General features: G+C 29.6%; 2 protein-coding genes and 2 pseudogenes across 2 annotated transcripts; 1 reads left to right on the forward strand and 3 right to left on the reverse strand.

Annotated features, from left to right (window-relative positions):
* Positions 1-1,628: 1,628 nt before the first annotated feature.
* LOC148206850 (putative lipid-binding protein AIR1) lies at positions 1,629-2,420 on the reverse strand. Its single transcript, XM_088104842.1, has one exon. It carries the CDS (start codon positions 2,322-2,324, stop codon positions 1,917-1,919), a length of 408 nt encoding a protein of 135 aa, XP_087960968.1. The 5' UTR covers positions 2,325-2,420; the 3' UTR covers positions 1,629-1,916.
* Positions 2,421-6,561: 4,141 nt separating this feature from the next.
* On the forward strand, positions 6,562-7,284 carry LOC148206851 (uncharacterized). The gene has a single exon (XM_088108973.1). It carries the CDS (start codon positions 6,562-6,564, stop codon positions 7,282-7,284), a length of 723 nt encoding a protein of 240 aa, XP_087965099.1.
* A 5,143-nt stretch (positions 7,285-12,427) lies between these two features.
* LOC148206852 (putative lipid-binding protein AIR1 pseudogene) lies at positions 12,428-13,161 on the reverse strand (annotated as a pseudogene).
* Positions 13,162-23,817: 10,656 nt separating this feature from the next.
* Positions 23,818-24,707, reverse strand: LOC148206853 (14 kDa proline-rich protein DC2.15 pseudogene; annotated as a pseudogene).
* Positions 24,708-25,126: the final 419 nt, after the last annotated feature.

Below are 25,126 nucleotides of genomic sequence, written 5' to 3' on the forward strand. Positions count from 1 at the left end.
AGATAAATAGAAGATTCAAAGCCGAAGAAAGATAAATATTGAATGCTTTCCTGCTCTTGACTCGAACATCCTATATAATTATTGACTTTTCATTTATATTTATAAGACAATAAAATATTTATAAGGAACTTTGATTTTTGACGTGATTTGTCTGATAAATTCTTTGTGGTTGTATTGATCGAATATTGGGAATGAGATTTCCGTAGCATGAAATGATTAGGTTTGTATGAAGTGCGACAGGAAAGGGAAAAGGAAATCCACTCCGACATTTTTTTCTTGAGTGAGAGCGTATTTTTTTCCTTTTTCTAGTTTATCCACGTTGCATGTCACGGGACAAATAGTGCTCCCATAATTGAAAAGCTAGTTGGCATAGACTTGGTGAAAGTAATGTACAGTATTTCCCAAACAAGAACGCATCCATGACCAGCTTTAATTAATCTGCAACATGATGTAATCAAAATAATTTAACTATAAAATATAATGGTAACTAATATGTATGAATTATTCATTCTAGACAGAAATTGTCATGTTTAAAGATTTATAAAAGGTGTCTGACAATTTTTTTCATAACTTCTTTTTATCATGAACTTATTGTCTCGTCTCTCATCTGATGAGTCTCGTATGAGATGTGTGAGTGTCATTTGCACATGGAGTCTAATTTTGAAGTTACTGGATAAATACTAAGGACAACCTAATTAGTTAGATTTATGGCATGTAATAATGGTGTTTAATGACCCTAGTGTTTTGGTCAACAAAGGAGGATGAAGTAATTCACTAGTCTAAGGCCAAGCTGGGTGTTCGACCTTAATTGTTATTCCTCTGAAACAAATATAAAACGCACAGGCTTAAATAAATACTAAATCATTGCTACTGCATAATATATATTGATAATGCATTTTCAGAAATGTTGTGGTGAAGTTAAAAAAATTGTACGGTTGATATAGTCGGAACAATTATACCTTTTATATACTTAAAAATAGCCCGGTAATTAACATGTGAAGGGTAAATTATAAGGAAATATTTCTTGAACAAGTTTTTTGATTTTGTCTAGTATTTTCGAGATACAAGTATTTGTAAAAAAGAAAGAAAAAAAAAGTGAAACAACGGTAATTGTGTACAATATTTTTAAGTGTCAATATCACTATCAATGAAACTCAAATGATCACAAGACAGTTATTCAGGTCGTAGTTACATATGTTGGATCTCCCATCCGATCTATTTTTAACAATAATTTAGTAAAGTAACGAAGTAGTTTATTTATTTGTCTTGTTTTTGTGCCGAATATGTAGTTTTGTGTTCGGATTCCTTACATGTAAGTCCAAGGGGGGGAAAACGACATACAAGTTGCGCAATGGTTTCAGACATGCGATAATTTATTTTACGGTAATGCAAATAGAAATTGTGGCCCAAATAGAGTCTCTTATGTTCAGCATCTTCAACCGATCCTTGATTATGTCATCTTGATATATCCATATTATGGCCATTATATGTAACATATTAACAAGGAGTGTGTACTGTTTGCTTTCCGTTAATTCTTTTTACTGAACTTGTTTTTATGTTGTTGCGGGAAGCTTAAGTTCAATGAAAAGGCCAAGGGATTTAACTAAGAAAGGAGAAAAAGGAAAAGGTAGAAACAAATTAAGAAGGATTATTGTAAAATAATCATGTCTCAAAAACACCATATTCATCATGTTTGGTTCCCAGGCTACGATTTACAGAAATGATAGCATCAGGAACTTTATACTTATTGCAACAACACACTAACCATGGAACTAAAAGGAATAAGGAGGGGGGAGAAGTTAACCCTCATGCACGTACAATCAATTAGAAAACACACAGGTTGATGAAATTTGACAGAAGAAAAAGAAAATCCAGACGTAGAAAAGTAGATGAAGACGATATGATATATGTTGTGATTAAGCACACTGGAAATCACGTGGGACAGTTTTGGAGCAAACATTGAGAAGCAAGGAGAGTGAGATGGGAAGGTTGAGGTTGATGCCCAAAATGTTCGCTTTGAGAGCAGTGCAGAGGCAGACTGCAGCCTCAAGATCAACGAGGCCATCGAGAAGGGAGCAGCAAGGGGTAACCGGTGGTTGACCCAAGGTGGCGTTAACCAAGCCGTTGAGCACATTGGCGCATACACCTAGTTTGAGTGCGTCACGGGGGCAGGAGCCACTAGGGCTGGGGCTGGGTGTTGGCTTTGGCTTTGGCTTTGGGCTTGGACCAGGGCATGAGTAACTACCGCATGCAGAGACAAGTGAGAAGAAAATGAGGTTGAGTGTGAGGAAAATGGCAAGGGAGGAACAAGCTTTGGAAGCCATCTTAAACTGATCTCACTGCTTTGTCTTTATCTTCCTAATCACTACCAAATGCTAATGCTTAGGAGAAGACTGCTTGTGATGATGGAAGTAATTTGGAATGGATGGTTGCTTTATATAGTGCTCTTGGGGTGCTCAAGTGCCAAGGATCGTATCATCATACTTCATTAAAAAAATTAGCAAGTAGTTCGTCTGTTTTATATACCATATGGGTAACGCATAAAACCTAAAATTAAATATATTTACAAAATTGATCCAAGTGCTGATAGTTTTTTTGTTAGCGACGAAAGAAATAGATATGTATGGATTACCTGTAAAGATTCTCTATGGGTTAAAAATAAGTGAATCGTAGATATTGTATTGCAAATATAATTGGAGTGATTTTTGAATCAGAATAAGCTTAGTTGATGATCCCTATTTTTATTTTGGCAACTAAAATTAAGAATAATTATGTATATGATGATGTGTGAAGTTGAGAATATTTTTAGCTGGCAGAGGAAAGGCTTAAAATTAGGTTTTGGATGGTTGTGACTTGTCATGTAGGGAGTGCCATGATTAATTAGTGGATCCTTTGGTCATTTGATTCCTCACACCGTAAAACCGTTACAATCCCCAGAATTATTCAATCGCTAACTTTTGCACGTCGAATGGCGGGTCCCATTCTGAACATTAACGCACTAATTGTGGCTGTAAATTCACCAAAAATTCTCTGGAAACTCTTCTCAAACATGAGCCTCTAATTAGTTCACTTAATTCACACTGTGAATAGTCAGAGTCTATAATAACCGTTTTTAAACACTTACAGAATTTTATTATTAGATGTTCTTTACGATTATGAAGTAAAAAAAAAGTTGATATTTTAATAACTCTGTTTACTTTTTAAATCTCGAAATATGTTAATTAAATCGATAAATTTTATGACTTATTTATATATGCATGTATAATAATTAACTTTTTTTGCAAGATATTAAAATGACACAATTAAATTATGAAAATATTATACCAATATGACACGATTTACTGTAAAACATTTTTAAAATTAAAATTGTATTAATAACACTTCTTAGTTCAGAGTATTTTTAAATTGAAGTCGTGTTAATATAACACAACTTTTACTAAAACTAAACTAAAATTGTATTACTTTTACATAACTTTAACTTAAATACTCTTTCTTAAAATCGTACATCTTAATAGAAGTTCTTTACAGTGTCATAATAAACTAGGGCAACTTGTCTATTTTAGTTATTTCTATAATTTTGAAAAACTTACACCATTTTCATACTTTTGCCAACCTTTTCAAATTATAACTTTCCAATTTATTCTGGTGTGCATGTGAAGAATGAAATTGTATTTTTGTTTGAAGTTTGGAACTTCCAGAGAGGTGTTTTCCGACAGCCAACCAAATCCTCACATTACCACTGGCCAATAGGCTTATAGCTATTATCATGTTTTAAACTAATTCGTTAATACCCATTATTAAGTAGAAAGAAACTTACGCATAGTTTCTTCAATTTGGAATTAGAATTTTATTTCTGATCTACCTAAGTTATTATAATAAAAACAAGGAGTTGTTCAGTAAAATAACCTTACCTTAACAAACTCAACATGTTACCGTACTATAATTATAATTTTTTTTATCCTTTTACTCTTTACTAATGTAAACAAGTAATACAATATATCGCGTTAAGAGATAGCTTTTTAATATAGAAATTAATGTATACATATACACCACATGCATGTATAATTTATTATGTGGTAACACTATACCCTGCCGTTAATTCTAATTTCTAATTTTTCATTAATAAGAAAAAAAAAACTATTAAAATGGTTAAATAATATAATAAAATATATTTGTTGGTGAAATTTTTTTTATATTAACAAAATATATTATCAAATCTTGGTAATTTTATTATGTTTTGAAATTATTTTATATCATATATCTACCTAATTTAGGATTATTTAGATAAGGTATTATGTTATTATTATTATTTCATTAATTATTATTATTATTATTATTATTATTATTATTATTATATATATATATATATATATATATATATATATATATATAATAAGTTGTTATTTTTATTAATATTTTATTGATACGATCAATTTTTACAAGCCTCATAAGATCTATAAATCTCATAAATATACATACTTAATTTTCTTGTATTCACTTTTTTTATTCAAAATATTCAAACTTCATTAAAATGTCTTTTGCAAATAGATTTTTTTTTTCTGATTTTCAATTCTCAAAAACATTCATAAGGAGTTATCAAAGACATTCGCTAGTTCAAAATTTCCCAAAGGAGATTATTTGTATGGTAGTGCAAGAAAGAAATATTAATCATTATTATAACTTACACAATAATGACTAAGATTAAATTACACAAGTTTTGAATCTCTTCCCTGAAAATGTGCGATTTTGACTTCAAATATCTTTATATAATTATTATTCATGTATTATTAATTACCTTTCTCGTTTTTTTTTCTTAATTCATATAACTACCGTATGATAAACCATTTATGATGTGTAAGTGTGAAAAAACGTAACACATGGTATCAATGTCTTAATTAGTTGTTTTACTTAATTACGATCTATCTTTATGTTTGATCAATGAAAGCAATTACGTGATATTAGCAATTGGAAAAGTTGTACCATGCTTGAATGCGATATCATGATCTTAAATGCTATAACAAAGGAGAAAACACGAGTTTTTTTATTTAAACACGCCTTTTCTAATAAAAGAATCACATTTACAATTTTCACACACAAGTACATGAAATAGATATCGTCAAACCTCAAATGAAAATAGAGTAATACACGATACCTAAAGAATTACCCTATTTATATGCATAATAATATTAATTAAGTTCTAAAGAATCAATAATATTAAAAAAATTATATTAATATCAATTGATTGATATTAATTTAAATAAATACGACTAATAGCAATCAAACTAATGTTAATTAAATATAAATCTGAATTTTTTTCAAAAAAACAATATTAATTTAAGTAAATAATAAAAGTAAATTAAATTAGAATTAGTTAAATTGAAATTAACATAAATAAATATTAAATGTAGATAACTTTTGAGTCGAATTATACATATTTCTAAAAATTATTTATTAAATATTTCTAAAAGGATTATGTGTACTAAGTTTTAGTATCTTTTATAGATACCGTATTAAAATACTTGCATTCACATAAAAGAAAAAGACTAGTTTTGTTTAGTTATTGAAATGGAGCATGTGTGAACATGAGAATTTTATCTCGAAATTTTGGATGGTTGTGGCTCGTGATGTAGGGACCAGAATAGGTGGATCTGATTTTGATAATAAAGGATAAAATTGTCTTTGTATTAAATTTGGAAGTTCCAGATTACACCGATAAGTTCTAAAACAAGAAAAATGTGAACCCGACAGCTTATCAAATCCCACATTACCACTCACTAATAGGCTTATACCTATTATTATGTTTTTAATCATATCCTCACATTCGCTCTTCCTAATTGGCCAACCCTTCTTATTAAACTACTAATTTCAACAAAACTTAGGCTATTCTTTACTTCAAACTACCTTATTGTGTTATTTTTATTTTAAAAAAACAAGTTCATTTACATACTCATTTTGTGTGAACTAGTCTGTAATTATTGACTTAAGTTGTGATTAAGAATTAATATTAAGATCTATTATTTTTCCACGCGTTTTGGCCAGTGAAATGTAATAACTGATTTTTTTTAAAATGTCTCATGCAAAATTGATGTGGTGTTGATTTTAACACGTAAAGTTAGTCGTTTAAAACAATTTTGACTAAACATATAATTAATATTAGGTTAAGACAATCATTGAGATAAGTTTTTCATTTAGAATTATAATTCATAAAGATCTGAAAAAATATGCTTATACATTGTAGAGAAATCGAAAAAATGTGTTCAAATTATAGGAAAATCACAAATTTTATTCGAAAAAGTTTCTGATGTAGAGCGCCAAAGTTTCTTGTAGAACTGATAACATATGTGTTGTTTCTATCATTCCTTCTCTTTATATACTGCTCTTTTCACTTGTATCTGTACTTTTCTCATATCAATAAAAAACTTTTCTTTCCTTTTGTCCTTCTCTTTCTTACTGAGTAGAGACTCTATGATGGTATCAGATGTTCTTTCTGCTGCTCCACATTGATTTTTCTTTCTTTTCTTTCTTGTTCTTGTCTTTTTTTTTTCTCTCCTTTTTCCTTTCATGGCTTCTCAAGACCCCACACCTTCGTACCTTTACCTCCACCCCAATGAAAACCCTGCCATATCCCTCGTCTCACCGGTTCTAAATGCCACCAACTATCATTCCTGGAGCCGATCATTCATCACGGCTCTCTCGGCTAAGGACAAGGTTGAATTCATTCTTGGATCAGCCGTCCGGCCCTCCAAGACTGATGCTTCTTTTCCAGCCTGGTTCCGCTGCAACAGTATGGTTGTTTCTTGGCTTCTGCATTCGGTCTCTCCGTCCATTCGTGAAAGTATCATATGGATGGATCTTGCCATCGACATTTGGAATGATCTGAAACACCGTTTTGCCCAAGGCGATCTTGCCAGAATCTCCACCCTCAAAATGGAAGCCTCCACTTTATCCCAAGGCGAACTCTCCGTCACTGACTTCTTCACAAAACTCCGGGTTATTTGGGATGAGCTCGACAGCTTCCGCCCGGACCCTGTCTGTATCTGTAAGCCAAAGTGTTCTTGCACTGTTTCTGCTATCATTTCTCAACGTAAAAATGAAGACCGTGCCATGCAACTCCTACGGGGTTTGAATGATCACTATAGCAACATACAATCTCATATCCTTCTTCTTGATCCTATTCCTCCCATTTCAAAAATCTTTTCCCTTGTTCTTCAACAAGAACGCCAAATAATGCATGAACACATTACTGCCGCTATCAACACTACTTCTTCAATGACTTCTCGATAGCTCTCCTGTCCCTACTCCCATGGTTCCCAAACACATTACTACAAATACCGTCCGGTCTCTTGACGACGATGTCGCTGCCTCCTATCGTCGTCTCATTGGAAAACTCATTTATTTGACGACAACTCGCCCGGATATCACTTTTGTCGTCAACCACCTCAGTCAGTACATGTCTGCCCCTACAACTGCTCATCAACAAGCGACACAACGCATCCTACGTTATATCAAAGGCACTCCTGGAGCTGGCGTTCATCTACCTAACACCTCTACTATTCAACTGAAAGCTTTTTGCGACTCCGATTGGGCAACATGTCCTGACACTCGCCGTTCGGTCACTGGTTTCACTGTCTACCTTGGCAACTCTCTCATCTCACGGCGCTCAAAGAAACAACCGACCGTCTCCCGTAGTTCTTCTGAAGCTGAATATCGTTCATTAGCCAGCACGGTCTGTGAAATACAGTGGCTCACATATCTGCTTCAGGATCTCCACGTTCCTTACACGTCTCCCGCCCTCGTCTATTGTGATAACCAATCCGCCATCCAAATTTCTTCCAACCAAGTTTTCCATGAACGTACCAAACACATTGACATTGACTGCCACATTGTTCGTGAAAAGGTTACCGCCGGTCTAATCAAGCTTCTTCCCATATCCACAACTATGCAAATCGCCGACATATTAACTAAGCCACTACCACCTCCTTCCTTTCAACTTCTTCGCTCCAAGCTGGGTCTCCAAAATATTTACGCCCAGCTTGAGGGGGGCTGATAACATATGTGTTGTTTCTATCATTCCTTCTCTTTATATATTGCTCTTTTCACTTGTATCTGTACTTTTCTCATATCAATAAAAAACTTTTCTTTTCTTTTGTCCTTCTCTTTCTTACTGAGTAGAGACTCTATGAAGAACTACTAGCAAATTTCTTAGTATTGTTGTCTACTTATAATTCATAAAATTTTAGTATTGTTGTCTGTAACAATTTTTAACTGAACTGTAACGCTATACCTTCTTAATTAAAGAATTCACTGCTTCAACGAACTGATCCTTCGGCTATTTTCATTTTCTTATTTTAGCTGAATTGTTTTACCACTAAGAACTACTTTTCAGGGATTAACAATACCATTAAAATAAGAGAATGTTAGTTAACTTATCTTTCTACTTTGTCAGTATACACTTTTTTTAAACAAAATTTAGTGATTGTAGTTCATTGTTTTATAGTTTGAAAATAAGTTAAAAATAGAATGAGTATTTTATTATTGAGTTATGTATGAAATTAATTTATTTTTAATCATCTAAAATAATTTATCATTTTATAATATAAAAAAAATATCATAAACTCAAAATAATTTCTTATGGTTCTATTAATAAAAGGATATTATAAATTATGAATGGAGTTCTCAGAGTATTCCAAATCCATATTGACATTAAAGTTGTTTACAAACAATTTCCAAACCTATTACAATAACATACAAGAAAAAGCACTCCCTCTTATTAAAGAAAATTATGTTAATTGAACAAGAGTTCTTTGAAGTTTGACAACTCTATATATTGCAGTTGCTATGTGAGTTGTTGCCTTGTGACTTATACTTATTGGGTTCTTTCATAAAGACATCAAATAAATACGAGACATATAAACTATCTTTATATTCATATATAAAAAATCATAACATCATTATTAACATAAAATTTTAAAATAAAAGTTTAAGTATTGTAGATTATTTATTTTATTATTTAAGTTTGCAGGTTATTCATTTTTATTTGATACGAGATTCTAAGTCACACTTACTTCTTAGTAGTCACTTAACACATGACAAGAATGAATTTACATATAATAACTGAGATAAATTCTCAATGAATTTCTTTTATTTAAAACTTTACGCACTGTTTTCTTACCAAAATAGATCTACAAAACAAAGTGAGCTTTTGAACAACCTTAATTGAAAATGTTGATTGTGCAACTAAATAAAGAGAGATATTCCCTCCATCACCACATATTGCTCCCTACACCTCCCCATTCCTCTTTTATCCTTCGGTAATATTTAAACAGGTGTGAATATACGTTGAATTCTTAAACGAATGTCACATGAATATCGACATCCGCTGAAGAACAAACGAATGTCGATATCCGTCCACGGATGTTGACATCCGTTTAAGAATATATCTGCAGCTAACAGTTCGTCGTTTGAAAAAAATTTGGACTGAAAGCATGCATTCATGGAATATAATAGAAGATGATTCGGAACAGTGTCGTTCTAAGTGCGTGTGTGTGTCACTATAGTTCTCTCGGGAGAACAAACCATAAACAAACTCATTCCCTTTGGAGTGTTGCGTCCTTCCATCATCTTACTTCGATGTTATTTGTTCCCAAGCGAAAATTACAATTCTTCCTTTCCCTTTCGTCAGCTCCACTCCACACATTCTCAATGTCAATCCAAACTCCAAAATGTCTCTACCTTTTCATGGGGTAACCCTTCCTCTCCCTCTAGGGTTCTCCTTTACTCACCCCCACCCCTTTTTAGTTTCTCTGGCCTCCTTCAAATCATTTCCTTTTTTTGTTCACTTCTTCATAATTCTTCACTCATCCTTTTCTTTTTTTGTCACCCTATCACCACAATTTCCTCCTCAAAATCCCAATTCCTCCCCTACTTGTCACTAGGGTTTGCGTGCGAAAAACAAAGGAGAGAAAGTAGTTTGTGTGCAATCAGAGAAAAATAAAAGTGAATAGTGAGGGGGTGTAAGGAGATTTATGATTTTAAAAAAGGTGAATGAAAGTTAAATTAACATAGAATATTTTTTGAATTAAAAAAATAGTAAGGAGATGAGAGTACTTGGGGTGGTGGAGGGAGCAACACCCCTAAATAAAAACTTTATAATTTTTAACTTAGGAAGTTAACTTTTAAGCATTATTTTTTTATAATTTTTGACAAAATATTATATTTTTTATTTATAACTTTTACTTGTTAGACAAAGTCTTAAAATATTACTTTTCTCTTTTTAATATTTTTTCTTTATTATTATTTTTATTTTGAAAACTATAAATAAGTTTTATCATAAAATCAAATATCATATTTACATTGTATTCAAATAATTGTAGTATTTTCCCCTTTACATTGATCGTGACCGAAATAGCGTTCGAAAATATGTGATAACAAAAATCCTGGTATTTAATATGGTAGCTAAATAGGCACCAAAATATCTATGTTAATCCGTCGGTAAAAAGACTGGTCACCTTCTACCATAAGATCAATATAGCCACCAAAATTTTAATGACAAATTCAGTTGAAAAAAAAAAACAACTTCTCTTTTTTTGGTTGTGAATATGAAAAAATGTTATTAAATTTAAAAAAAAAAAATTGGCCGCTAATTCGACCAACTATGATAATATAACGACACTAATCTTTTGATCGTAAATAAGTAACTATTTTATTTTAATTAAAATGTTTTTCGGTAGTTAAATGATGACAAAATAAAATAAAATATTTAAGTGACCAATATATTTTAATGACTATTTTATGTATACAATTTTACGTACTTTTATATATATATATATATATATATATATATATATATATATATATATATATATATAATATTTTAATTAATTTTCTAACCTGCCTATAAATACTAGAAATTTAATTATACTAAATATCAATAAATTCAAATACATAATGTAGTAAAGAGATTAAAAATATACATGATATTATATGGTGTAACATAAAGCCAAAATGAAATGTATTCTACACAAATATGAAAACTTTAAATTCATAATACATTTAAACATACATAATGGTTTTCTATGTACTATATTATCTATACAATTACAATTATCAGAAAGGTCTCGTATAAGATTCTTCAAAATTAGAGAAAATTAAAAAAAATTGAACTTTAGATAAATAGAACTTTGAGTGAAATAAATAATCAATATCTAACTTTTATTAATAAATTTTCAAATCATTATCTATTTAAATTTTAAAATAAAATGCACATCTTTCCATTATAGTTTTTTCAAAGATTTAAGAGTAATTTAATTAATGAAAATATCCACGAAAAATAAATGCATATAAAATTAATTTTTTTTTTCTTTTTTGTTCAAAAATCGTTAAGATTAAGTTAACGAGAAAATTTAAATCATCTTTTGGATTTAGCTAGCAAACCTTTTTTATCCCTAATTCAGTCGCTACATATAATTACATTTAATGTTTTAGCGATCAAATATTTTCGGTCACTAATTATCATATAAAACATATTTTAAATATTCTTTTGCTCACTAATTTAGTAATTAAAATATTACATTTAGCAACTAAAATTTTCGATCTCTATTTTGATCATTATACAAATAAATGTTATTATATATTGATTCCGTCTCTAAAATGTGAGTACTATTATCCGGTTGTTATTTCAGTCAAAATTTGCAATTAATTTCTTTTTACCGTTAATTTCAACTGCTAAATTTCATTTTTCTAATTTATAAAGATTTTTTTGGTGAGATGTGAAAAACGCTTACAATAATGATTGACCTTATAATTATTAATATATTTTTTTAAATTGGATTAGTTTGTTTTCTATTGAACTTTTTATTGTATATATTGTCTTTTCATACAAATCAGTAGCAATATTAAGATATTCAGCATTACAATAATTGAATTTGGGATTGATTATTACTGAGTTTATGAATGATTCATGTAGTTAATGACTTTATGATATATTTTACTTTACCATTTAACCTGTACGAATGTTTTTACTTTATTGGATGAGTTTTAGCTTTTATAATTGATACTTGTTGCTATCAAAGTTTGACTCGTGCATCGGCTCCAACAAGCTAGTAGAAGAAGAATAAAAAACAAAACACAAGTAATAAATTAAATATAAATTCAAACGTAAACTGCATTAGTCTATAATTTTGATCTGGTTAAATATCTAATGCTTCACTGTAACAGTGCATGCACGTGGACTGAAATTAAGTTAGTCACGGGCTACGTAACTGTGCACGTTTTGCATAAGCTTTGATTCTGTCTTGAATCTCTGTGGGACAGAACTTATAAGGGTAACGAAAGTTTTCCCGATCAACTGCATCTCATAATCAAAATCGACAACAAGAAAAAGAAAGGCCACAAATGAAGAAGTATTTTACTTGTAAAAACATTTTCATTTCTCAGTTAAAAAATAATGACGGACATGTTTGACTGTTTTGCTTTACATAAGAAAGCATTGGGAATTTATTTAAAAGAAAACACTACAGTGACATGATAAGATGGAGTTAAGCATCCATGCACGTACAAGAATCACACACCTTGATGAATAAGAAAGCACGAAAGAAATGAAAGGAATGAATAGAAAACACGATGATGGAAGGAAATTGTGTATATGCCATGATCAGGCACATTGGAAATCACGTGGAACCTGCCTTGAGCAAACGTTGAGAAGGAGGGAGAGTGAGATGGGAAGGTTGAGGTTGATACCTAAGATGTTTGCTCTGAGGGCAGTGCAGAGGCAGGCTGCAGCTTCAAGGTCAAGGAGACCATCGAGGAGGGTGCAGCAAGGGGTAACTGGTGGTTGACCCAGCGTGACGTTCAGCAACCCGTTTAGAACATTGGCACACACTCCTAGTTTGAGTGCATCGCGAGGGCATGAGGCACCAGAACCTCCATTGCTTCCTGAACCACCTGAGCCACCTGAACCTCCGGAACCACCATAACCTCCGTGCTTTGGGTTAGTGGCAGAGGCAATGGCAAAGAAGAGGATGTTGAGTGTGAGGAAAAGAGCAAGAAGGGAAGAAGGGGTTTTGGAAGCCATCTTCAACTCTAGTAGTTGCTGATATCTTACTTTCTTCAACTCGAAAATAGGAGGCAACTATCAGAGCTTTGTAGGGATGCGAGTTATTAGCAATCGGTGGTGCTTTATATATGCTTAGAACTCCAAGTGGCGTCTATTGTTTAAGAACTAAAAAATGTTAAATGAGTTTGGGACACCAGAAATTAATTTATGAGATGATTCAGTTTTAGCTGGCGAACAAACTCTATGAATTCTGCTTCCATCTACTCACCACTACCTTAACATAATAACTGTAAAAAAATATTTAAAGATCATTTCTTTTTAAACAATTTAAAATGAATTTATAATAAAATATAATAAAAAAAATTTAAAATTAAATTTGAAAATTTTTCCATCATCCTTAACTAATGCATAAGATCATTTTAAGCTCAATCTTTTTCTTTTCTAAAAGTCCTAATGGATAAGTTTATCGAAAGATATTCTAAATAACCTTACAATAATTAATTTTTATATTTTTATCATTCATTTTAATGAGTAAATATGTTTAATAATAACTATAGTTCACTTTCTTGGAATTTAGCTTTCTTAATAGCAATGATAATAAAGACTTATTGGGATACCTTATTTATGATAGTAACCGTTACAATTTTATTAATATTTAAGAATTCTAATAAAAAGTTTATCGTAATTATCAATTTTATATCTTAAAACACATTTGTTTTTCAAGGATTTGGATTCGATACAATTCAGAGTACTTACGAATGAGCCAAATCAATTATATATGAATTCTTTTTCAATGGCTAGCAAACTAATTCTCAATCTGATTTAGAGTGTTTTTTAAAGGGTCAAAAAGGATAAAAAAATGGAGAAGTAAACGAAGAAGATAATGGAGATGAAGGTTTTGCAGAAGTGAAAATTGTAGTAAAATAAATTATTAAGAGTAAAATAAAAACTCTTAAAAGGAAATCAATGAAAGTGATAACCTAATTATTACAATCAACACTAAATTTGTCAAAACATTTGGGACGTTCTCAAAATATTTGAAATTGTATTGATATGACATCCTTTATTTGATTCACTTCTTGATATATAAACAATACTGCATCATCAATATAATAATGACGAGATAAATAAAATCATTATATATTTACGAGCAAACAATTATTACATAGCTATCCAAATTTATCAAGAAATTATGTTTCTTAATTTCTCACTATACGAGTAAGGCTTTCACTTTTTTTTTTAATATTTTCATTTTTATTTAAATGACCCCTCTTCAAAATCCATAATATAGTAGATAATAATTTCTAAACGTAAAGCTTCCTTTGATAACAATTTCACTTAAAAAGATTAAAAAAATGATTTAAAATAGTATTTGTCAATATTATTTACATAAAACAGGGTTCATATATGAAACTTAAAAAAGGGAGAACGTTTTTAAGGTAATTGAACAAAAATATACTAATTATGTAGAAAAAATATATGACTTTATTTTTTATTTATTTATGTTTTAAATTGATATTTTTCTCCACATAAAAGTGTAAATTGGTTATTTAACACGATAGTATTTTCAAAGTTATTTTCTCTGTCTGCGTGTTGCATGGGTCAGCCTGCAAATAATTTGCATGAGTGTGCCTGTAATCAACTTCAAAATATTTACGTATGTATTTGTAGACTTTGTAACGTAATTAAATAGGTTTATTACTTAAGATTGAGCTGGATTGATTTTTCAATGTGGCAAAATGGATCTATTCGTCAAAAATAGGGTAAGTGGGCTATTCATTATAGATAGGTGGACTTAAAACTCTGATCTTGTTGAATGCCAGGTTTGCGGGTCAACCTTTCAGGTTTTTTTAATAATTTTGTTATTTTCTAATATACATCTGTATATCGATATATAACATATGTATGAGCTTTTAATTACAAAAATTATTCTATTTGTATAATAATGTATTATATTTTAATTATTAATGTTATTTTTAAATATTAATAATCTAAATTATAATATTATTGAATATTTGTAACAATTTAAACAATATAATATAAATAATAATTTTAAAAAAATATTTTTAATTTTTAAATTAAAATGTTTTGATCAGTAATTTATCACTAACTTATTAGATTGATAGGATAAATAGGATAAGTTAAAATGGATTAGTAAAGTAAAAATCAGTATGGTTGATTTAGACTATAGACAAATTAATTTGCCAAACAATCATGCAGCTTCTTTGGAGGTAAATGTTATTGATGATTAAGAAGGTATAATCATCTCATACCATTTGTTCATATCAAAGGTAAAGATAATACGATAAGATACGTTCATCTGCACTATATTGCAACCAATTAAAAACTACCTTATAACGAGATAAAAATAAATTTACTTACATAAAGATTAAACGTTAAAATTATGCTTAATTTATATATATATATATATATATATATATATATATATATATATATATATATATATAATTTTGACTTATAAAAATTATTGATTTAGATTCGTTATTACCATCCATAGAACTTTATTTTTCTATTAGAAGCATGATTTAACAATATGACTTCTTTTCATTTTTATTAAAATATTTGCATTTAAAAACAATAATGAAATAAAATCCATAAATTATATGATATTTGCAGCAAAAGAATAATTTAAAATTTCAAAATAAAAACTTAGTGTCATATTTTATTATTAATATTTACTATACTTTTTTCAATTTCCTTAAAGCATTTTCTTTCGGAATATAATATTTGGATCAACGTTTTAAAAGTAAAACGAATGAAAAATGATTACTTAATATTTTTATGAATTCAGGTAGAGGAATACGCATTTGAGTTTTTTTTTCTCAAAAAGTTCTAATATTCGCGATTTACATTCATTTTTATAATTAAGTATAAAAATAATATGAAAATAAATATATATGTATGTATATTATTGGATAGTGGTAATAAAGACAATACAACATGTGCACACGGCAATACCATAAGAAAAATTGAACTTAGCGTATATATATTAAATTAGTGAGATGGCACATTACATACGTATGGCATTTGATATTGAGATGTTGGTGAAGATGATGGTGTAGTGGACCCACTTTGGTTAAACGAAACCCGTGACTATCTGATCTGTAAATGCTTCATAGAATGATTGCTATTTTACAAATTAAAAAAGTTTAGCACAAAAACTTCCATCATGTGACCCTATTGCATGCTCCCAACGCGTTGAAATAATTAATTTTCCTTTTAAAAGTAATTAGCAGTCTTACTCACTGGCTAATCCGGATTGTGTTTATCTTTAAGGAAAGTTTAATTCAATAATTAAGTTATGGAGTGTGTAATTAAGCTTCCATCTCAAATTAATCAACGCACGGGAACAGATTACGGAGCCTTCTGTTTAGGGGTTTCATTTGTAGGCTTCTCTGGGTTCGTTTTCAACACAATTGTCAAATTAATACTTATATTATATTTGTTTATTTATTGAACAATTAAAACGTATAATACTACTCCCTATCATAATCATTTTTATTGGTTAAACGTATTAACAACAATAAATGTGTTTACACATTGAAATCATTTCAATAAATGTTATCAGATATAAATACAAACATTGATACAGTATTTTATTAATGAGAGAATTAAAAAAGTAAAGCTTAATATTTATCAATTTAAAGAACCAGTAATGTCACAGTTATTTTAGGACAGAAAACAACTTATACAAAAACTATATTGTATTAATTCCTCTAACATTTGAGTGTTCTATATCTAACTATTTCTATACTACATTTGATTGTTCTAGATCTAACTTTTTAAGGTTTTGATATAGACCTAAACAATTTTTTATTACTAAAATAACTATGACTTTTATCCGAATAAATGAAAGTGGTTAATTTAGTTATATGTATATGTATATATATGTATATGTATATATATATATATATATAACTACTTTTGTAATTAATATTCCTTCCTCTTTTCTAATTCTTTTGTCAATACAACTCTTCTCTTTTTAAATTAAAAATATTCAGTACAATTAGAAAGATTTCTTTCTCTTTTCTAATTGTTTTGTGAACAATCATGACTTTCATTACATCTGTCTAAAATTTTTGTCATAATATCACATGTGACTTTCGAAAAACTCACATGGTTTGTTTTGACCTTCATAGTTGAAAATAAAATCGAATGATTAATATTTATTCATTTTACTTTCACATAAAAAAAAATCTCACGGGATATGTAACATCTGTATTTTCTCTAATATTTGATTAAATATTGATTGAAATTAATTAAGAACGAAACAATAATTTAAAGCATAAATGTTATATATATTTTTGTGTGTGTGAAATTTATGCAAGTTTAATGGTTAGTTCAACTAAAACTTGAATTGTGATACCAAAAAAAGACTATAAAAGCTTGTACATATTCTATAATTAGTAATATATGTTAGCTGTCTATTTTATTTAATAATCGACTTTTTTTATATGATATTTTAATTCAATTTCTTCAATTTGGAAGCCTTCTAAGTTTTGAATCCTTCCAAAACGAGTTATGAGAAGACGATAAATGAAGAACAGCACAAACTCCACCAAACCTGCAGGGTCGTGAATGATGAATTTTCACAATGTTACAATGTTATGGAATCTGTGTCCATTTGTTTCTTTATAATGTATACTTAAATTCTTTTATGTGGAGATTAAATATAACCATTTATCTCGCATGTAGTATATTTCATGATTTATGTTTTATTATATGGCCCAGACCATCATATCTTTATTCCACATCAAAACAAGTCAGACGGTCTTGAAGAACAGAAAACAGTTAAGTAGTGATTAAACGTGACAGAAACAGTAGACAAGACCGAACAATCAGCAGTAGAGACGTCCAACCTTAGTCGACAAATAGATTTTTCTACAAGGATTGAGATAAATGATAATTATAGGGGGTTAAATATGTTTTTGGTCCCTTAACTTTCAGCGAAAATTGGAATTAGTCCCTCTTCAAAACTTTGGACTAATTTAGTCCCCAAACTCTAAAAATGTGTGAATTTAGTCCTTTTAACCAAATTTTGTTAACTTTATTTGATGTTTCAAGTGCGTTTCATGATAGCATTTGAGTTGTTTACACTGTTTGACACATTTTTGCTTCAACGTTCACTGATAAATGCGTTTGAAACATCAAATAAAGTTAACAAAATTTGGTTAAAAGGACTAAATTCACACATTTTTAAAGTTTGGGGACTAAATTAGTCCAAAGTTTTGAAGAGGGACTAATTCCAATTTTCGCGGAAAGTTAAGGGACCAAAAACATATTTAACCCTAATTATAGGCAATGAGTTAAGATTCGGTTATGATTAAGGTTTCACTAATATCAAGCAAGCACATGCCAAAAACTATAAATACAGGTCAGATGTAAGAGATAGGTGATCGCATTTACTGCACACTTATTACCATTACACTGAACTCCCGAACAATTTACTGACTTTAGTGTTGGAAAACCTTTGGCGATTACCTCTCCGGACGTTGAAGTGAAGACAAAGACTTAAGTTAGCTACCGAACGACATTCCAAGAGAAATTGTACAGGTGTTTGAAGTGACTCGACCTCATATTCAAAAAATTAGTGATTCATTTTTAATATTTTCTATAGTTGAAAATTTATGATTGTTTCATTTTGAGAGTCAGATACTAAAGTACGCAAAGCCTTCAAGTTCGAAGAACTTGAAATTTAGATATTAACTAATTTTAGACCCTCATTTCTCTTTTTGTTATTTTGTATAATGAAATTAATATAATTATTATTATAGTTAAATAAATAGTTTATGTATATAATTATGTTTAAATGTTGTAATTATGTATAATTATAAATATAGTACTTAAATGAAGAGTTAATAATATTAAAAAATATCAAATAAACATTTAATTTTATTGTAACATATAAAAACATATTTAATTATAAGTAAAGTTAAGTTGGCGGTAGGTATGGTAATCAATTGGGTACATATACTACCTACTAATTACACGACTCAAAAAAAAAACTATTTGTTATCATATTAATTAAATCTCTTATAAACTTTTATAAATTTTACTTTAAAATTTATTCTCTATCATCTTCGCATCCCTTGAAAAAATAGCAACTCACTCTTTATTCTAAAATTCACTCAAATTTATTCATTATTGTTTTAAAATTGATCTTGACAGCTGAAGACACCTATATAAGTGAGGAATCAAGGATGGAAGAGGCTTTGAGGGTTTGAATGACATTGAGAGGAGGAGGACAAATTAATGAGAGTGAGGTCGTGATAAAAGATACAGCTTTTGAATGATGTTGTGATACATAACATTGTGAAATTGGCCAATTAAAAAAAAAAAATCCAAACTATCTAAAAACACAGATTGCAATGGTGTGTTTCAGCATTGTTCCATCAACTTCAATCACATATACACAATACTCGCGCTAATAGAAAAGAATCAAAAGACAGAAAAAGACAACAAAGTCCAAAATATTTCTTCACTCCCAAAACAAGAAGGCCATGTGTCAACGAACTAAGAAGGGTTCTTTCGGGATTTTATTACAATTGTTATCTTATATTTATTTATTTAATTATACATTCTTATTATATTTATTTTCTCTTTCTCAAATCTTTCTCAATCCCTCAAAATAAATGTATGTAGTATTCAAAGGAATAACATAAATAGTGAGAGGTAATTGTTCGAAGAATTTCATAATTTGTAATCGTAAACCAAATAATCTAATATACTAAATATTTTTCAAATAATTTCATTTTATTTTACATTATATTTACTTTCTGTGACTTCTTAATTTACTTTTTAATAGTTAAAATGTTTTTTGCTCTTTTGAAAAATTTAAAATTATATTTTAGTCCCTATATTTTATTTTAACTTTTTATTATGTTATTCTCTCAAGTACTATCTAAATCATTTTTTATTTATTTTATATACTGCAGCTAAAAGTACTGTATTTTAAAATAGAAAAAAGGTATACATTTTGTTGGAAAGATTAAAAAGTTAGATGAATTCAAAAAATTATTTATTGTACATAGAACGGATAAATTTAATTTTTCATAATTTTCATATTCTTAAGAATATCAAATTTTATCTAACTACTAATCTTATCGTTTTAACTCTATCTATATCAAAATAAGTTAAACCAAGCCAGTAAATCACATATATTTTCTGCAAAAAATCTACAGAAAAAATCTTTTAAAAGTTACAATACAAAAAATGAACCAACTTCAATACACTAAACAAATTGGACAAAATTTAATTTTGCATTGTATCCGTATTGTTAACAAAATTAAATCTATATCAAAATTTATTCAGCTACTAACTTCATCTCTTCAACTCTCTCTATAAACAAAGTCAAATAAAATAATCAATACCAAGTTAACAAAGTAAGTCACATATACCTTCGGAAATATAGAAAATTTATTTTAAAAGTAACAATGCCAAAAATTCTACAACTTCAATATACTTAAATAGATTGGATAAATTCAATTTTTGCATCACGTACATATTCTTAATGAATTAAAATGTTATATCAAAATTTATCTATCTAATAACGTTATTTCTAAAATTTGGAACAAAGTAAACATATTTAAACTAAACAAACAATGAGTATTTATTAATAGCAAACAAATAAAATACATAACATGGTTTCATATAAAATCAAGACATAACAATTATTTTAAAAGCTGCAACACAAAAAATTCTGCAACTTTGATACACTCTAAACAAATTGGATAAAGTTAGTTTTGCTTCGTATCGATATTATAAAGAAATTAAAACTTAATTTTAAAATTTATCTAACTACTACCATCATTGTTTAACTTGCTACAAGAAGAAAGGGAGATTATACCGAACAATCAAGATTGACAAGTTTCTCATTCTAACTCTTGGACACATGTCCATTGTTTTCTTTAGCTAGCAAAATTTGAGCTAAAGAATCTTGCTTTGATATATCGTTTGAGGTATTTTCACTAGGTTCATAAACTTTATTTTTTTTTCTTTCTAAAAAACACTAAAAAGAAACATGTACGTAACCCACGAGGAATTTTGAGCATTATCAACTTACTCTAATTCTCTAACTTTTGCAGTCACAAATAGTATACTAGCATGTTTGTGTGTCTTGTTTAGGCTGCTGACATTATTGTAGTTGTTTTTTGGTACGTGAAATCAAGCGCAATAATTCGTGCACACATTAGAAGGGCATCGAAATAGAAATATGGGCTTGCCCCTATAGTAAAAAAATGTTACAATGATGTTAAAGAAAATGCAATTTGAATAAAGTAAAAAGAAGTAGTACACAAGTCCTTCAAACATCACGTCCACAATTCTAGACTTTAGGTATATAGGAAAATGACTACTCTTACTGTCTTTGAATAGGAGGAATAATATCATCTTTAAAAATAAAAAATTAGATGTTAGGAAAATGTTTTTTTTTCTTTTAACACAAATTAAAATATAAGTTTGGATCACAAATAAGTTTTTGTATTCAAGAATATATTTCTTTAATAAAAAACATACAATTTAAAATGACAAAAAAAAAACAAAAATCATATAAAAATTTTAAACAATTCAAAAATTATCAAAAAATAAACTTTATTGTATAACAACTTATTAAATATATTTTAAAACAACTCAATAAACATATTTTGAAATTCGTTTCTTTTTTAACTAACTTTCGAAAGTTGTTAAGCTTTTAATTGAGCTTATATTAAGACAGAAATATATTTCAAAATATATTTTTCTCTTAACCGATTTTTGAAAATCAGTTAAGAGCTTGTCTTTGTTAAGAAAGAAATTTAAATAAGTTTCTTTTCTTAACCAGCTTTCAAAATTCGATTAAAAAATACTCATTTCAAAATACGTTTTCAAGTCTTTCCCTTACCTCGAACAATCTCATCTTTCACGAGTAGAGAAAGTCGACCATCAACAAGCGACAATGATCACCACCGTAAACCACAATCACACAAGACCAGTACCAATACCATGACACCGTGAAGGCTGTGAATGAACTGGAGAAGGGGTGCAGTAATATAGAGAAAATGTTGATGCACATTATGAAATCCGATTAACATTCAATACTAGCCACCGTGCAATATTTTTTTAATTAAAAGACTAAATTAATAACTTTTAAAGTGCAAGAAGAATTTCTAAAGGTGCAAAAGAGAAACGCTCATCTTTATATGACAATTAGCGACACATTCTATGCTATAATCTTAAATTATTTTTGCGATAAAGATAGATATTTATGATAACACATTTTACATCACAATTTGTGACATTTTATTTGTGCATGATATTTTATTTTCATGACACGTTTTATAACATTTTTAAAAATTAATTTAATAAGAGTTTAGAACCAAAAGAAATTAAATCTACTACCAACTTCTTTCTTTATTACTCTAATTTTGGAATTTTAACTTTAAAAGATATTTTGCCAGAAAATAAAAATAAACTAGGGCAAACGTCAGAAACTCATTCCCGATGCACTTGCACAATTATAGGTTTGTGTTCCATGACGTAGGATTATAGATTCTCAATAATGAAATGTTTATAATTAAAATATAATTATATAAAATTATTGAACTTCGAAATTCGAGAAGCCTGTTTCCAAAATCCTCGTTAATGAATACTGCTTCTATTTAAAAATAAAAAGACAACAAAATATATATATATATATATATATATATATATCATTTTATTTTCATTATATCATATATTATATAAATTTATATCTTTTATTTTTTTTCTAACCAGGTGTTGATGAATCTTATCCATAATATATTTTCCTAAAATAAATTAGTTAAATCAGTGTGTCATAGAAACGAAATGTATATACTTCGACGTGTGAGATGTGTTGGAAGTCTCACATAAATAAGACCAATTTATAATATATAGTATCAGAGCTCGTTTTGTGGGATTAAATTAAACTTAAGATTTACTTCTTAACCTATATTCTCCATAATATATTTTCCTAAAATAAAATAGTTAAATCAGTGTGCCATATTTTTAAGAGAAACGAAAAGAAAAATAATAATACACACGTGTACATTTAAATGGCAAAGTATATAAACCATTCATTCTAGCCAAATCAAATCTCTCTAAATTATTTCCTTAATACATCAAACACGCATTGGACCAAAATCAATAAATTATTTCTTTTCTTGCTGAATGTAAATACGGAATCTGTCAAACCAAAAATATATTGTCAATAATGAATTAATCTGTAATCGTTAATAAGCAAAACGGACCTAAAGAACATTTGTCTCAGATATACATTTTTGCTTAAGTTTTCTTAAACTGAAAGACACAAGCTTGGAAGTAGCCACGACAAAATGGATTCCATACTTGGTTTAACGATTGTAGTCTTTATATTCATGTGAAGAAAAGTTACTCAAAATAATTTTAATCTAGATGTACATTATGGACCAAACACAGTCAAATGAACCAGTTGGCCTAAAGCTATAAATGGATAATTATGATTCTGTTTAATAAGGTAATTATTCAGAGATAAATAAAAAGAAAAATAATAATAGTGCTTGCACGTGGAGGATAAAGTACATTAGTCACGGGCTCGTTGCAGAGATGATGACTGTGTTGCCTTTCTATTAGTTTTTATTGTTTTCTTAAATTTGTTTCCCATTGCCCTATAGTTGGATGTTGGACAGAAGTTCTGAAGGGAAAGTAATTTTTCGAGGAGCCAGCTAATGGTTTCATTCAAAGATTCAACGAAAAAGACAACATTTGAATGCAGCAATAAAATAAGAGGTGTTTGTAACATTAATCATATTTATCGATCAGTCAAATAAATAACACTATCATGTTTGATTCCTTTCGCTTTACATAAGAAAGCGTTGGGAATTTATTTAATGCGACACTCTTCATGATTAAACAAACACTAAATAAAGCGACAGAATAACGAGAAGTTAACCATCCATGCACGTACTTGAATCGCACCACGATCAATGAAATTTGGAAAACAAGACAACAGAAAGGCACAGGTAGCACCAACTTGGGCATGATTAGGAACATTGGAAATTACGTGGGGGTTGTATAGAGCAAACGTTGAGAAGCAAGGTGAGTGAGATGGGAAGGTTGAGGTTGATACCCAAAATGTTTGCTCTAAGGGCAGTGCAGAGACACACTGCAGCCTCAAGATCAACCAGACCATTGAGGAGGCTACAGCAAGGGGTAACTGGTGGTTGACCCAAGGTGACGTTCACCAACCCGTTTAGCACATTGGCACACACTCCTAGTTTAAGTGCATCACGGGGGCATGTGGTCCCAGAACCACCAGAACCACCAGAGCCTCCTGAACCACCAGATCCACCGGAACCACCGGAGCCACCTGAACCACCCGAACCACCTGAGCCACCGGAACCTCCCGAACCACCTGAACCACCTGAAGGACTTGGTTTGACAGGCTTATGCTTTGGCCTAGGTTGTGGCCCAGGGCAAGTCCCACAAGCAGAGACAAGGGCAAAGAAGAGGATGTTGAATGTGAAGAAAAGAGCAAGGGAAGAGCTAGTTTTGGAACCCATCTTAAACCGTAGCAGTTCCTGATATTGATGAATCGCAAACACTACTTCGCTACAAAAGAGAAGAGTGTTTGTGCGGATGTGAGTTATTGGCAGTGAATGGTGGTTTATATAGCGTTTTGGAGTGCAAGTAGGGTAAATTGTTTCAGAACAAATCACAGAAGTAATTATTATTAAAATAGTTAAATGGGTTTAAGAGAAGGGTTTTAGCTGGCAGAAAAACAACCTTGAATTAGGTTTTGGATGGATGCTTGTGAGGTGATGTTGTGGGTCTCAAATTCAACGGCGGGTGATCCATGGTAAAGCTTTGCACCTATGGACCACTAGATCCCACCCTAGGACCAATCAAAGAAAATGCAGATTCCATTATTAGAAATATTCATATTTCATTTCATTCCTCAATTTTTCAGCAGGGATTTTTGGATACCTAAACTCTGCAACCACCTTATTATTATTATTTTTTTATCTTCCCAACATGTTATCACTTACAACTTTTTCCTTTTTGTTTATGTCTCTATTT

The sequence above is a fragment of the Vigna umbellata genome, chromosome 1 (genome assembly GCF_029865625.1).
Source record: "Vigna umbellata cultivar VRB3 chromosome 1, Vumbellata_1.0, whole genome shotgun sequence".
NCBI lineage: Eukaryota > Viridiplantae > Streptophyta > Magnoliopsida > Fabales > Fabaceae > Vigna > Vigna umbellata.